The sequence below is a fragment of the Cnephaeus nilssonii genome (assembly GCF_951640355.1).
Source record: "Cnephaeus nilssonii genome assembly, chromosome: 7".
NCBI lineage: Eukaryota > Metazoa > Chordata > Mammalia > Chiroptera > Vespertilionidae > Cnephaeus > Cnephaeus nilssonii.
Genome location: NC_137078.1, coordinates 101,152,305 through 101,165,762, shown reverse-complemented (window position 1 = coordinate 101,165,762; position 13,458 = coordinate 101,152,305). Strand labels below are relative to the sequence as shown.

Genomic DNA, 13,458 nt, shown 5'->3' with positions numbered 1-13,458 from the left:
CGGCACCCAGCACCAGGGACCGAGGCTGCGCCCCTGTCCTCCAGCGCCCCAAGGACAGGACCTCCCAGCCGCACCCGCCTGAGCAGCCCCAGCTGCCCCCCCCCCCCCCCGCAGAGGCCCTTCCTGCCCCTGCCGTGGTCGCCCCTTCGTCTAAAGTTAGCCTCATCCCGGCCCATCGGGCAGCGGCCACCGCAGAGCCACGCCCTGGGGGTATTGAAGGCTCCCCCGGCCCCTCACTGCCCAGACGTGCCCACATCTGCTCCTGAGTGGCCTCCCCCACAGAGGACGCACCACCATGCTGGACCGGGTCGCTCTGGTCCGGGGGGCGGGGGAGCTCGGCAGCCCCTCGCACAGCACGGCGGCCCGGCACCCGCTCCAGGCCTCTGCCTCCCACAGCCTCAGCTCCGGCTCCGGTATTGCCGGACGCGACCATGGCACGTTCATCGCACAGCGCGCTCCCCGACGCCCCGCGCCCGCGCCGGGCCCTGTGCCTTCGCGTTAGGTTCTGACTCACGGTCCCCCCAAGAAGCACCCCCCGGGCTGGCTCAGTACCCCCCTGAGCCATGCCCCCAGGAAATCCCTCACTCCGTGCGAACCTCAACCAGAAAAGCGGGGCGTACCTGAGGTCTCCCCCAGAATCCGCGGGGGCTTGGTGTCTTTGCCGCTGTCTCTGCTGGGACTGGTGGCCGGCTCCGTGGTGCTGAGCCCCGCCGGGACCCTGCTCCTGGGGTCCAGGGGCGCAGTGACCCCCTTAGTCTGCAGCGTCATGGCGGTGGCCGTGGTGGCCGTGGCCGCGCTGGCCGTGGCCGCGGTGGTCTTCCGCGTCTGGAAGTAGGAGACCGTGGTGGGGCCGTCGGGAGCCGTGTTGGCCACCAGGGCCTCCTCCTCCCCCGTGGGCCCCCACGCGATGAACTCGGCCTCGGTGGTGGGCCGGCCGCCGCGCAGGTGCAGGTCGAAGCTGTTGAACACGGCGGGCAGCTGCCTCCGGCCCCTCCGCAGCAGGGCCTGCTGGTCCGTGGGCGCCCCGCTGCCCCCGGGGGGCGACGGAGAGGAGGGCGAGGGGCCCAGGGAAGGGCTGGGTGTGGCAGCGGCGGGGGGCTTGGCGAGCCCCGCTTTGGGCCCCAGGGCGGCCACCTGGTCCCGGGGCCTGTGCGCCCGTTTGGCGCGGGGACTCGGCATCTGCCCGTGACTGCGCTCCACGCGGGCCGGCCGGGGGCTCCACACGGGCGCGGGGATCCGGGCCGGCTGTCCACTCCTCAAACTCCACAGGCGGGGCGGCCGGGGCGAGGGCCGGGGCAGCAGCCGGAACTCGGGGCCGGGGCCCAGCGCCTCGCAGGCGGGCAGGTCCATGGCGAGCTGAAACATGGCGATCAGGATCCAGGCCTGGCTTCCCAGCGCGCAGCCCGGCCAGCGCACGGACATGGAACTGCGTGGAGAGAGAGGGGAGGTCAGTGCGGGCGGCTCTGCGGGCCTCTCCTCCCCCCACCACGGCCCGAGCCGCTGTGCGTGGGGCTGAGCCCCATCCTCCCTCGACAGCGGAACCCGGGACCCTCATCGCTCATGTCCAAGGCCTGTTCCGCCTGACCTAGCCATCGCGGTTTAAAAGAACACCCCCCCACACCCACACACACACATACACACACATACACACACCCCCACACACACATACACACACACCCCACACACACATACACACACACATACACACACCACACACACACCACACACACACATACACACACCACACACACATACACACACCACACACACACCACATACATACCACACACCACACACACATACACACACACCACACATACCCCCCCACACACACACACACCACACACACACACACACACACACACACACACAACACACACACACACACACACACACACCACACAAACACACACGTGTTCCTAAGAACTGCCTCCCGGCCTGCACGTCCCGTCACGTCTCTGCAGGGAGCCACAGGGCACAGAGTGGGCCGGCAGCCACCGCCCACTGCCCGGGGGACACCGAGCCCCGAGCCCCAGGCCCCCGGCTGTCCGCTGCCAAGCAGACCTCGAAGGCCCCCTTGGCCAGCAGCGCCCAGAGCAGGGCAGCGAGGATGGGAGGCGAGGGCATGGCAGGGCCGTCGGGCGACACCGTCCTCTGGGTCAGAGGTCACCCACCAGGCGGCCCTCAGTGTGCAGCCACCTCCGTCGGGGTCAGGAGGGGCCGGCGTCCCCTCAGCGTGGCACCTGGCGGACTCCACGTGGGGGGTGAAGGCCAGGCGTGTCCAGAGCCCGGCCACGGCCCGTGCCCCCTGCTTGGTGCCCCCCCACCCCGCCCTCCTCATGTTTCGGTGGAACGTGCGCGTTTTCCAGCCGCCGTGGCCTCCGCGTCTTGCTGGGTCCCTTCTTATGGGGGCCCCTCAAGTTCGCTCGGGCACATGCCCCCTGCGGGGCCCCACGGACAGTGTGCGGGCACCCGCCCTGCGGCGCCTCCTGTGGGCACTGGCGCTCCCCCCTCACCTCCTGGGCAGGTGCCCTTGAAGCCCCCCCCCCAGCCCCTGGGGGTGGGAGGAAGGGCACCGCCTGGCGGGGGGGGGCTCTCAGTGTGACGTGAGCTCCCAGGTGCGCTCAGGGGGTGTCACGTGACACCCAGAGCTGGGACAGCCACGCGGAAAGGTGTGGGGTCCGGCCCACGCACCCTCTCCCACCCGCTTAGGTAACAGGCACCAAAGTGAGCGCTCGTCACACAGCTTGACAGGAGCCCAGAGCCGTGACGGCTGCGGGCGGGGCGGGTGGGGGGCGGCTGGGGCGGCGGGGAGGCGGGGGGTGCTCCGTGCAAGGCGCCAGCCTAAAGCTGCTCAGAACCCGCGCGGGAAGCAGCAGCAGCTGGGCTCGCTGAGGGCGGCGCGGCTTTCACAGGAAATAAACCAGGAGTGAGTGTGAGTCACCGCGTGAGCGTGCGCACAGGGTGTCTCAGGACTGCGTGGGGTGTGCGTGTGCGAGGCGGGTGGATGTGTGTGTGTGTGTGTGTGTGTGTATGACTGTCAGCATGAGACTGAGTGTAGAAGTGGGTGTGGGTGTACCTGTGTGTGTGTGTCCGTGTGTGAATGTATACAGTGTGTGTGTCCATGAGGCATGTCGATGAGTGAGGGTGAGCTCGTGTTTTGGTGTGGGTGTTGCTGTGAGTGTGTCAATGTGTGAATGTATGTGTGTCTGTGAAGTGAGTATGTTGGTAAGTGTGGCCATGTGTGTCCGTATGTATGAGTGTCGGTGTGTGTGTATCTGTGTGTGAAGGTGGCTGGGTATGTCTGTACATGTGTGTGTATCAGGGAGTGTTTGTGAGTGGTGTGTGTGTGCACCTGTGTTTGTGTGTGTGCACCTGTGTGTGAGTGGGTGTGTGTGCATCTGTGTGTGTGTGCACCAGTGTGTGCATCTGTGTGTGTGCACCTGTGTGTGCACCTGTGTGTGAGTGGGTGTGTGTGCATCTGTGTGTGTGCACCTGTGTGTGCACCTGTGTGTGTGTGCACCTGTGTGTGAGTTTGTGTGTGTGCATCTGTGTGTGTGCACCTGTGTGTGAGTTGGTGTGTGTGCATCTGTGTGTTAGCACGTGTATGTATCAGTGAGTGTGTGGGTGTGGTGTGGGTGAGTGTGTGGGTGTGACCGTGTGTTGCTGTGTGCCTCTATGGGTGAGTGTGGCCATGTGTGTGTCCCCTCCTCAGGCCACACTGCCCTGCGGGGCTGCCCCTCGCCTCCCCGGCCCCTGGAAGGCGCGGCTCTCGGGGTGCAGGACGGGCCGAGGAAGGAGCTGGACTCAGGAGCGCCCACGGCAAAGGGGGGCTGAGGCCCAGCTGCTGAGGCCCAGCTTCTCCGCCCGCTGCTGCCATGGGGAGCTGCTCGCCAAGCTAATGGCTCCCACCCAGCTCCGCGTGTACAGTTCCCCCACAGCCCGCCCAGCCGGCACAGGGGTGCCCCCCCCCCCCCCCCGGCACGGGGAATCAGGTCAGCGTGCAGCTCCCCGTCACACCCGGCGGCTCCTGTGGCCGGTGAAGATGAATGGCTTAGGCCGCTGGTTCTCCCGGGAGCTGCTCAGTCGGACACAGGTCCGGCCTCAGAGGGACGAGATGCTGCTGCAAGCAGGTGGGTGCCTCGGCCCAGCGGGCACCACTGGCAACTGTCAGGCACCCCGAGGCCTCAGCAGGCCTCCCCAGGAAACACCGGCAGCTCTGGGTACCAGCCAGCCTCACCAGGTCCCTCAGGCACAATCTGGCCTCGCCAGGCCCATCACGCCCCTCCAGGCCCCGCCAGGCCCCACCAGGCCCCTCCAGGCCCCGCCAGGCCCCACCAGGCCCCATCAGGTCCCACCAGGCCCCGCCAGGCCCCGCCAGACCCCACCAGTCCCCACCAGGCCCCACCAGTCCCCACCAGGCCCCATCAGGTCCCACCAGGCCCCGCCAGGCCCCGCCAGGCCCCACCAGGCCCCATCAGGTCCCACCAGGTCCCGCCAGGCCCCACCAGGCCCCACCAGGCCCCATCAGGTCCCGCCAGGCCCCACCAGGCCCCGCCAGGCCCCGCCAGGCCCCACCAGGCCCCATCAGGTCCCGCCAGACCCCACCAGGCCCCACCAGGCCCCATCAGGTCCCACCAGGCCCCACCAGGCCCCTCCAGGCCCCGCCAGGCCCCACCAGGCCCCACCAGGCCCCGCCAGGCCCCACCAGGCCCCGCCAGGCCCCACCAGGCCCCTCCAGGCCCCGCCAGGCCCCACCGGCTGACTAAGAGCAGCCACACGCAAACCTGCCAGCCGCGGCGCTCGGAGAAACGGCTCCAGGAACTTAACCAGCAGCCCCGGGCCTGGGCCTGCCTGCCCCGCGTAACTTCACACACGGGGTATTCCTGTCGCTTTCCGCCAATCGTGAGCTGTAATTGGTTACCATAGAAACCCCTCATTTCCAGGCCACCCGGCTGTTATGCAGAAAAGCCAGCCCACTGCCGGGGCGGGGAGCTTGGTGTGTTCCCTCCGAGTCCGTTCCGTCCTCTCTAAAGGGGGTGCGCTCACCGGGGAAGTGGGAGGCCAGGCGAGCAGTCGGGGTGTCTTCAGGGGGTCTTTAGGGGGGTCCTTAGGGGTGACAACGTGTTCTGGAATTACTAGCGGGATGGTTGCACAACCTGTGCACATGCTACCACCACCGGCCGGCACACGCTCAGAGGGCGAAGTTCAGGGCGTGTCTGTGACCGCTCAGGAAGCGGGTTGAGCGGAAGTTTGGAGAGAGCGGCCTGGGGCTCTGGGAAGGCGCCCGGCCGGAGCCAGAGCCGCGCCTCGGAGCTGCAGGCACCGGCAGGAGCACGTGCCGAGCCTCAGCTCCATCCCCGCGGCTGGCCTGCCCTGAGAGGAAGGGCCTGGGTGCCCCCCCCCCCCACCCCCCACCGCTCCGCAGGGTCCCAGCCCAGACTCTCTGGGAGCCCACGCTGCCGCCCCCACCGATGGCCTCCCAGCGGAGAACGGGGCTCCGCCTCCCCCTTTCCCAGTCGGCGCGTTCTTGCTTCTCCCTCTTGACGTTGTCACTGAACCCTGTTCCCCAAGAACAGCTCAGCGAGATGCAGCGGTTGCGATCCAGTTTGACGCCCTGTCTCTCTTCTCCACAAAAGAAAGGCGCTGTCGGGGAGTCAGGCACCTCTTCCCCTCAGGTGGCGCGTGCCCCGGGGCTGGGGGGCTGGGGGGCTGGGGGGCAGTTGCCATGGGAACAATCTGTGGGGCTGGGGAGCACTGGTTTCTTGTTCCTTGAAACCTGGGTACCCAGTGCTTCCCGGGTGCTGCTGGCAGGAGGGGCCTGAGCCGCCCCAGGCCCCGGGGGTCTCCGCAGGGACCTGGGGGAGCCCGGGGGGGGGGGGCGGGGGAGCAGGCATGGATCCAGCTCACACTCAGAGCCACCTTCTAGAAGGCAATGGCGTTCTGCTCTTCGCAAAGACAGGAGACCAAGGGCTTTCTGAGAACAAACCCCGGACCCCAAGGCTGTGCTGAGGGGGCATGGTGGCTTCGTCAGCCCGGACCTCTGGGTGGAGTAAAACTCCAGGTGGGGGACCCCTGGCCGGTGTGGCTCAGTGGATAGAGGATAGAGCATCGGCCTATGGACTGACGGGTCCTGGGTTCGGTTCCGGTCAAGGGCACATGCCCAGGTTGTGGGCTCGATCCCCAGTGGGGGGCGTGCAGGAGGCAGCCGATGGATGGTTCTCATCATTGATGTTTCTCTCTCTCTCCCTCTCTCTTCCTCTCTGAAATCAATAAAAACATATTAAAAAAAGAAAAAATACTCCAGGGGGCTCCCCCCCCCCATCCTGTCCTCCTCTGGATCCAGCACTCACTCCATTAGGAGGGACACTGATCTGGGGGAGGGGGACGTTGGGGTTCCTGGTGTGGTAAAGGCCCCGACACCCCTAGATCCGCCCGATTCCACGCTGCTCCAGGTTCTCTGGCACTACCGTCCTGGGGGAGGGGTGCGGTCCCCAGGGCCAGCAGCCGCCCCATGATCCCTCTCCCCCTCGTGGCCTCGGGGCCTCGGCCCAGGGCCCATCTCCTCTCCCTGGGAGCTCGGAGCCGGGTCTGCAGAGCTCGAGGCACGCGGATGCTTGCAGGCTTCTCGGGTGCTGGGAGGCGGCTGAAGGATGGCAACGCGCTCGCTGGCGTCTGGTTGCCCTGGCAACGTGCCTGAGCATTCCGGAGGAGTGAGGCTGCGAGGAGTGGAGGGTGGGTAGCCCTGTGGGCAGGAATGTTCTCTTCCTGGGAGTGGGGCGTCGGCCCAGCTTCTGTGTGTCTGGCGCTGCGCACTGCTGCGCCCGGAGCCCGTGCCGCCTGCAGGCCATCCGGGACCGCGAAGTGCCCTCGGCCAGCGACTGCCCTCCTACGGCACGTCTGTGCCCTCTCTGCCAAGACGTGACCAGCAGCTGCCCCACAGCTGGGCGGCCTCCCCAGGCCAACCCACTGCCCTGCCAGCACCCCGCTTCTTCTGCAGGTGGGGGCGAAAGCCTGAGACGGCCCCCAGCACGAGCTGGCCCATCCGGGGTCCGGCCTGTCTTTTCTCCACTGCCCTCTAGGCCAGGGGTGGGGAACGTCCGGCCCACGGGCTGCAGAGGGACAAGAAGTCGTTTGGTCTGGCCCTGCCAAGGCATTGGGGGTGAGTTCATTGTTTGACCAAATACAGCAGCTGCTTTTTAAATCGGTAAGTCTGTGTGGCTCTTGAATGATGTTCTAAATACCCAAATGGCCGCTGGCAGGAAAAGGGCTCCCCACCCTGGCTCGAGGCCAAGGAGCAGGCTGGCAGAGCCGGGCACTCACAGGGCTGGGGAGGATCCTGCGTCGGTGACCACCCCCCCCCACCAGCGGCACCCAGAGCGAGGATAGGACACCCAGAAGGGCCTGGGGGGGCCAAGTCAGGCCTGCACCCCCCGCAGAGCTTCTCAGCCGTCCTCAGTGAGAGCCCCCCGCTGTGGAGAGGGTGGTGACAGCGCTGAGATACAGGCCCCGCCGCAGACCCACTAAGCGCATCGCTGGGACCCGCCCAGCACCAGCAATGACAACAAAGCTCCCGGGCCGTCCCGGGTGGAGAGCCGAGTACATGGCTTGTTCCTCCTTCAGACCTGGTTGAATCCAACTTTACGTTCATTTTTCAAAAAAATACGTTTTTATTGATTTCAGAGAGAGGGAGGGAGAGAAACAATGACGACAGAGAATCATGGATCGGCTGCCTCCTGCACGCCCCACACTGGGGATTGAGCCCGCAATCCCGGCATGTGGCCTGACCAGGAATCGAACCCTGACCTCTTGGTTCATAGGTCAACGCTCAACCACTGAGCCACGCTGGCCCGGCTTTTATGTTCACTTTTAAGCAGAACTTTTAAGCAGAGATAAAGAATGGGGGCGGCGGGGAGGCCTGGTGCGGGGGGCGGCGGGGGGGGGGGTGACCCTTCAGAGCAGGGGTCCTGGGCAGAGCGCAGCACACACCAGCCCAGGTGCCAGGGTCCCAGCTCCTTCCAGCCCTCGGCCGCACTGGCCACGGTTGCCAGGCGGGAAGATGCCCACGGGGAAGCTCTCAGCAAGCACGTGGAAAGACAGGAGCGCTGCAGACACGCACAGGAGAGGACCGAGCCTGCTGAGGAAGCACGGGGTGGGCATGCGCACACCGCCCACCCGGATGGAGCCCCGGACACGGCACCCACGTGATGGAGCCCCGGACACGGCACCCACGCGGATGGAGCGACGCTCCCGGCAGGCGTGGCTGAGCACTCCACGCGCTCTCACTCTGTCCGCGCGGTCACCCTCCGAGAGGAGCGGCTGGTACTCGCATTTCGCAGGAGAAAGAAAAGCACAAAAACAGTGGCTGCGCTTCCTTCCAAAGAGGCCTCAGCCCAGCCCTGTGCTGGCGGAGTAGCCACCAGCCGAGGAGAAGCTGGCGGAGTAGCCACCAGCCGAGGAGAAGCTGGTAGAGTATCCACCAGCCGAGAAGAAGCTGGCGTCGGAGGGCCGCCCTCCCAGGCCTGGGGTGCACAAGTTCCCACGTGAGAAACGTGCGCTCCTCCTCCAGAACATTCTGGGCGCCTCAGACTCGCCCCGCCCCTGCCCCGCCCCTGCCGGTGAGATGGGGCTCCTGGCAGATGGTCTCGCCCTGAAGAGTGAAGAGTGAACGGCGCAGCTCCCAGCGCCCTGCGTCCCCGAGTGCTCGCGGAAACGTCTATTTTGGTTTTGTTGCTGTTGTGATGTTGGTATTTATGAAGCGCGGGCGCGTGCCAGGCGGGGAGGGTGGAGGAGAGAGCGAGGCGGCTGCCTCTCAGAATGACAAGCAGCTGCAAGGGCGCAGCGTGCGAGGATTCGCCGAGACAGAGGGCATGAGTGGGTGGGGGCAGCCAGGCACCTGGAAGGAAGGGGAGCCGCCGAGGGAGGCTCTGGTCAGTGGCTAGCTCACCCTCCCTCGGTGTGGCCTGGCGGTCCGGTCCCTGGGCACCGGCTCCTGCGGCGTCACGTGCCCACCTTGTGCAGGGGGCGGACGAGGGGCAGACGCTGGCGGAGCACACGGAGGGCCCAGCCAGCTGTTGGGTGCACAGGAGGCCTGGACTCCCGCAGGGGTGATGGCTGAGCCGCTGTGGTCCAGCCGCCGAGAGGGGGCTCAGCCACAGGACCCCCAGGGCTCTTGCCCGCCCTGCTCGAGCCGCTGGTCTCGGCCTCCAGAACCCCAGACCATCCTCAGGAAAAGCTAGGGTGTCGCACTCCTTCCTGGGGGTGACTGCTCAGAGGGGCTCGGTGTGGCTGCGGCATCGTGGGCCCTCACGCATCAGAAGGTAAACTGAGGCAGGGAAAATCAGTAGCTTAAGAGCAGAGAGTGGGTGCGATGGAGGAGGAGAAACTGCAGCTGGACCTGGAGAGGCTCGGAGCCTGCGGGAGGCCCAGGGGGAGTCCCAGGGGGAGGTACAGGGGAGGCCCAGGGGCCGCACACGGACAAGGACATCTGGCCACGGGGCGGGGCCCGGCAGCAGCCAGCGGGGCGAGGAGGGAGGGGACCTTGAGGGTCCTCCTGAGTCTGTGATGCGCAGACCCTGGTAGCGTCAGGGGGATGGGGAGGGCCTGGCCTAACTCAGTCAGGACCCAGCCCACCCAAGGGGCCTTGGGGAGCCCGGGGGACCCTCACACAGCCCCTCCACTCCCTGCCGAACACACGCCCATCCCCGGTCCTTTACACCCGAGCATCGCTGAGGCCGGGAGGGAGGGGGCCTGCAGCGGACCCAGGATCACCCCGCGCCCGCATGGCGCCACAGCACTGAGCATAAGCACAGCGGGGCAGGGGGCAGGGGGCAGGAGCCCCACTGATACCCCCACATCCACGGTGGGAGAAAGAGGACGGGGACTGGGACTCAAGCTGGAATTGCGGCACGACCACCACCCCATCCTGCAAGCCCAGCCGCGCAGGTCAAGTTCCATCTCACCTCCAGCGACAGGACGTTCCCGTGTTCCCCAGGGGAGGATGGCACTGCCGGTCTGCCCTCCCCGACCCGACACCCACCCTGGTCTCTGGGGACAGAGACCCAGACTCATGACCCCTGCGGGGGGGAAGGCCATGGAGACGCTGCCCTGGGGAGGGGCGCAGGGAGTGACCGGCTCACCCGAGTCCCACGCTGGCCGCCAGGACAGTCAGGCACCGAGCGCTCCCGGGCCAACTCCCTCTGGGCCCTCGTGTGGCGCCTTGCACCCCATCCACGGCCTCTGAGAGAGGCCACCCCACTGCCCACGTGACCAACAAGGGCCGACGGCTCACAGATGGCGTGCACTTGCCCAGTCACGGCTGGTGGGCGGTGCTGCAGGGCCTGGGCCTCCCAGGGGCCTGGGTGCAGGGAGGTGGGGGCACGCGGCCAGCGGCTCCGCGGGGGCAGAGGGAGCTGGCAATGCCCCTCATGCGCACTCTCCCGCTCTCACCTCCGCCCTCCAGGTTTCCCAGCCTCGGACACCATGTGGGGGGGGGACTCGCCACCTCGAAAGAGCACCGAGCGGCCGTGGCACACTGAGCGGTGGGTAGGAAAGCCTCCGGTTGACCACGTGGCTTCCCGCTTCGGCCTGTGGGGGATCAGAACTGACCTAACTCCTGAGCGGCTCTACCACCCCCCACTCACACCCACGGACACACACAGACATACGTGGGCACAAGGACACAGATACAGACGCGCATGGGCACATACAGGCACATATACACACATACATACACACGCACATACACATGCACACACTTGCACATGGTGGCCGCTAGGACAAGGACACAGACACACGTGGGCACACATGCATGCACACATGGGCACCTACAGGCACACATACCCACACATGCGCACACACACACTTGCAGAGACCTCACCCTGTCCCCAGATTGAGGGCCAGAGGGTCACTTGGAGACAGAGGAGCAGCTCCAGAGAGGAGCGCCCTGCAGCCTGTGGTGGGTCCCCTCCCCACGACTGTCCCCCCTCCCCTACCTCCTCCCCACCCCCCACGTCAGGACGAGGCTCACCCTCCTCTACCTCCTCCCCACCCCCCATTAGGAGCCAGGCTCACTCTCCTCTGGCAAGAATCCCTGCTGGCCGGACTGGCAACTCCCCGCTCTGAAGCCCTGGACGCCAGGCCTGTGCGGGCACTCTTGCTGGGGAGGGAAAGGCCGCCGCAGCCACGGGAGCTGGGGCTCCTGTCTGCAGCTTCCCACCCCAGGAAGCCTCCTGTCCCTCGTTGGGTATCCTCCAGCCCCTCCCACACCACCTCCTGGGAGCCCTCCATGACTACCCGTTCCCCACCATCCTCTCCCCCAGGCCCCAGAGGGTTTCCTCCGAAGCTCAGAATCCACAGCCCCCAGCTCCGCCGTGACACCCGTGACCCGCCTGGCATCCCTCCCACCGGCCAGCCGCTCTGCGTCCTGGCAGCACAGGAAGGCTTCTCCGCACACAATGGCAGAGGAACCTGCCCATCGACCTCCAGGGCTGTGGCGGGGGAGGGGCGGTGCATAGACTACGGAACTGCAGCCTGAGGTGGGCACTTATTCAGCTTAACCGTAATTTAATATTAATTACGCTTTAACACTAACGTTAACTGCGCCTCTTAATTTTTATTTGTATCCAATTACTCCACAACCATTAGCGACGGCGATGATGGGGCTGGATCTAGGCATGAGGAGACGATGCCCCGCCCGCTCCAGCCCAGCACACAGCGCGGGGCCTGGCTCAGGGCTCACGGGTGCGCTCCGCCATCATCCGTGAAAGAATGCACGAGTCGGGGGCTCTCAGGCCACTGGGGAAACAGGCGCTTCCCTGACCAAGACCCAGAGGCGGGGCAGTCATCGGCTGGGGTGGATTCGGCTCTGCCTGCAAGAGCCTGGAGGGCTGCTGGGAGGGGGTGATGGGTATTGAATGCCGAGGAGAAGTTTAGCAGGAGAGGAGCTGGGGAGAGCAGAAGGAACGCTGTGGGTTCATTTGTGGGGACCACTCCAGGAGACCCGGCAGCACTCGGGGGGCTGCCGAGGCAGGCAGGCGGTGGGAGCCCCCAGCACTCATCCTCTGGGGGTGTCAGGAAACCCCCGATAGTCACTGAGAACTGCCTCTCCCGGGGCTGGGCTCTTACTTTTAGGAGCTTGGTCAGTGCCCAGAACCTCCCGATGATGGAGGGTCCCCCAGACTCCCCGTGCCTCAGTTTCCTCACCTGTAGATTGGGGAGAGGTGCATGCAGTAAGAGGGGAGCGGGTTCAGACCTGGCTCTCGGCCCCCACAGCCCCAGTGCTCCGTGCCCTGCTCTTCGGCTTATTGGTGGCCGGGTGAGGAGGGCGCGTGGCAGACGCCTCCTGCAGGAGGACCTGGGGGGGGCGGCGTGCAATCCTGGGGACCACTCCCATGGGGTCTGTGGGAGGGGATGCAGGGTGCTGTCCCCCAAGCTGCCCCTAGGGCCCTAGGCACGGGATGGCCTGGTACCCACCCCGCTGTGGGCAAAACCCCACCAGGAGCGCCTCGCCTTGCACCGGGATAAGAGCCTGGGCTCGGGGTCCGGCCGAGGAGCGCACTGTGCCCCCGCCATCCGCTCAGAAAGCAGGTGTTTTGCGTGTAAATTGCTTGCTTCGTGGTTAATCGGGCCACCCTCCGGCAACGAAGACGCTGCGACCGCCTTAATCAGCTGAATTCACACCGGGCGCTGAGCTGATTTATGGGTAATTGTCTCTGAACCCTCCTCCAGGAAGGAGGTGCCGTGTGTTTCTCTCTTTCCCGTGGGCGCCCGTTCCCGCTCTGTGGTCTCGGGAACACTCCACGGAGCAGGAGACTGTCCCACACCAGAGCCAGAGCCGTGTGCCTGGCCGGCCAGGAGTGCCACAGGCAAGAGTGACGGGGAGAGGCCCTCGCCTCCCCCCCCCCCCCCCCCGGCCTCTGGTATAGCCCCTCAGACCCCAGGCCTGAGCACCCGGCGAGTCTTGCACCCACCCGATCTGTGTGTACTCGCTGGGTGCCCACACTGAGCGGGCTTCTCACAGCCCCGGCACCCCAGGGCTGCTCAGCTCACCACGGCCTTCGTGCCTCAGTTTCCCCATCCATGGAAGGGGAATGATGTTCTCAGGGACGTCCCCTGAATTCCGCGAGTGGATGACTTGAGCCCTGTGCCTGGATAACCTCCACAGCAAAGGAAACAGCTGACGAGGGCCTTTGTTTTTGCAGAATTCTATATTCACGTCAGCCGCTTGTTTTTAAGTGAGAAGCTCCACCTTTCCACTAAACTTAACTATGTTTGAACGTCGCCCGTTGTATTTTAACTAGAGGCCCGGTGCACGAATTCATGCACCAGTGGTGTCCCTCGGCCTGGCCTGTGGGATCGGGCCAAAACCGGCTCTCTGACATCCCCCAAGGGGTCCTGGATTGCGAGAGGGTGCAGGCCAGGCCGAGGGACCCCACTGGTGCACAATCGGGGCCGGAA

General features: G+C 66.0%; 1 protein-coding gene across 3 annotated transcripts in view; it reads right to left on the bottom strand.

The window, feature by feature from the left end:
* The window catches only part of AJAP1 (adherens junctions associated protein 1), an 86,684-nt gene that overhangs the window by 42,663 nt on the left and 30,563 nt on the right, over positions 1-13,458 (bottom strand). The window contains exons 1-2 of one of the 3 annotated variants that reach the window (XM_079778416.1): positions 5,050-5,174; positions 621-1,426 (exon numbers count right to left, since the gene is read on the bottom strand). In XM_079778416.1, coding sequence (XP_079634542.1) covers positions 621-1,422 — 802 coding nt within the window. In that variant the 5' untranslated portion in view covers positions 1,423-1,426; positions 5,050-5,174. Of the gene's footprint in view, positions 1-620; positions 1,427-4,787; positions 4,873-5,049; positions 5,175-13,458 lie in introns of those variants that run through there. The other 2 variants (XM_079778415.1, XM_079778414.1) reach the window with 2 other exon arrangements.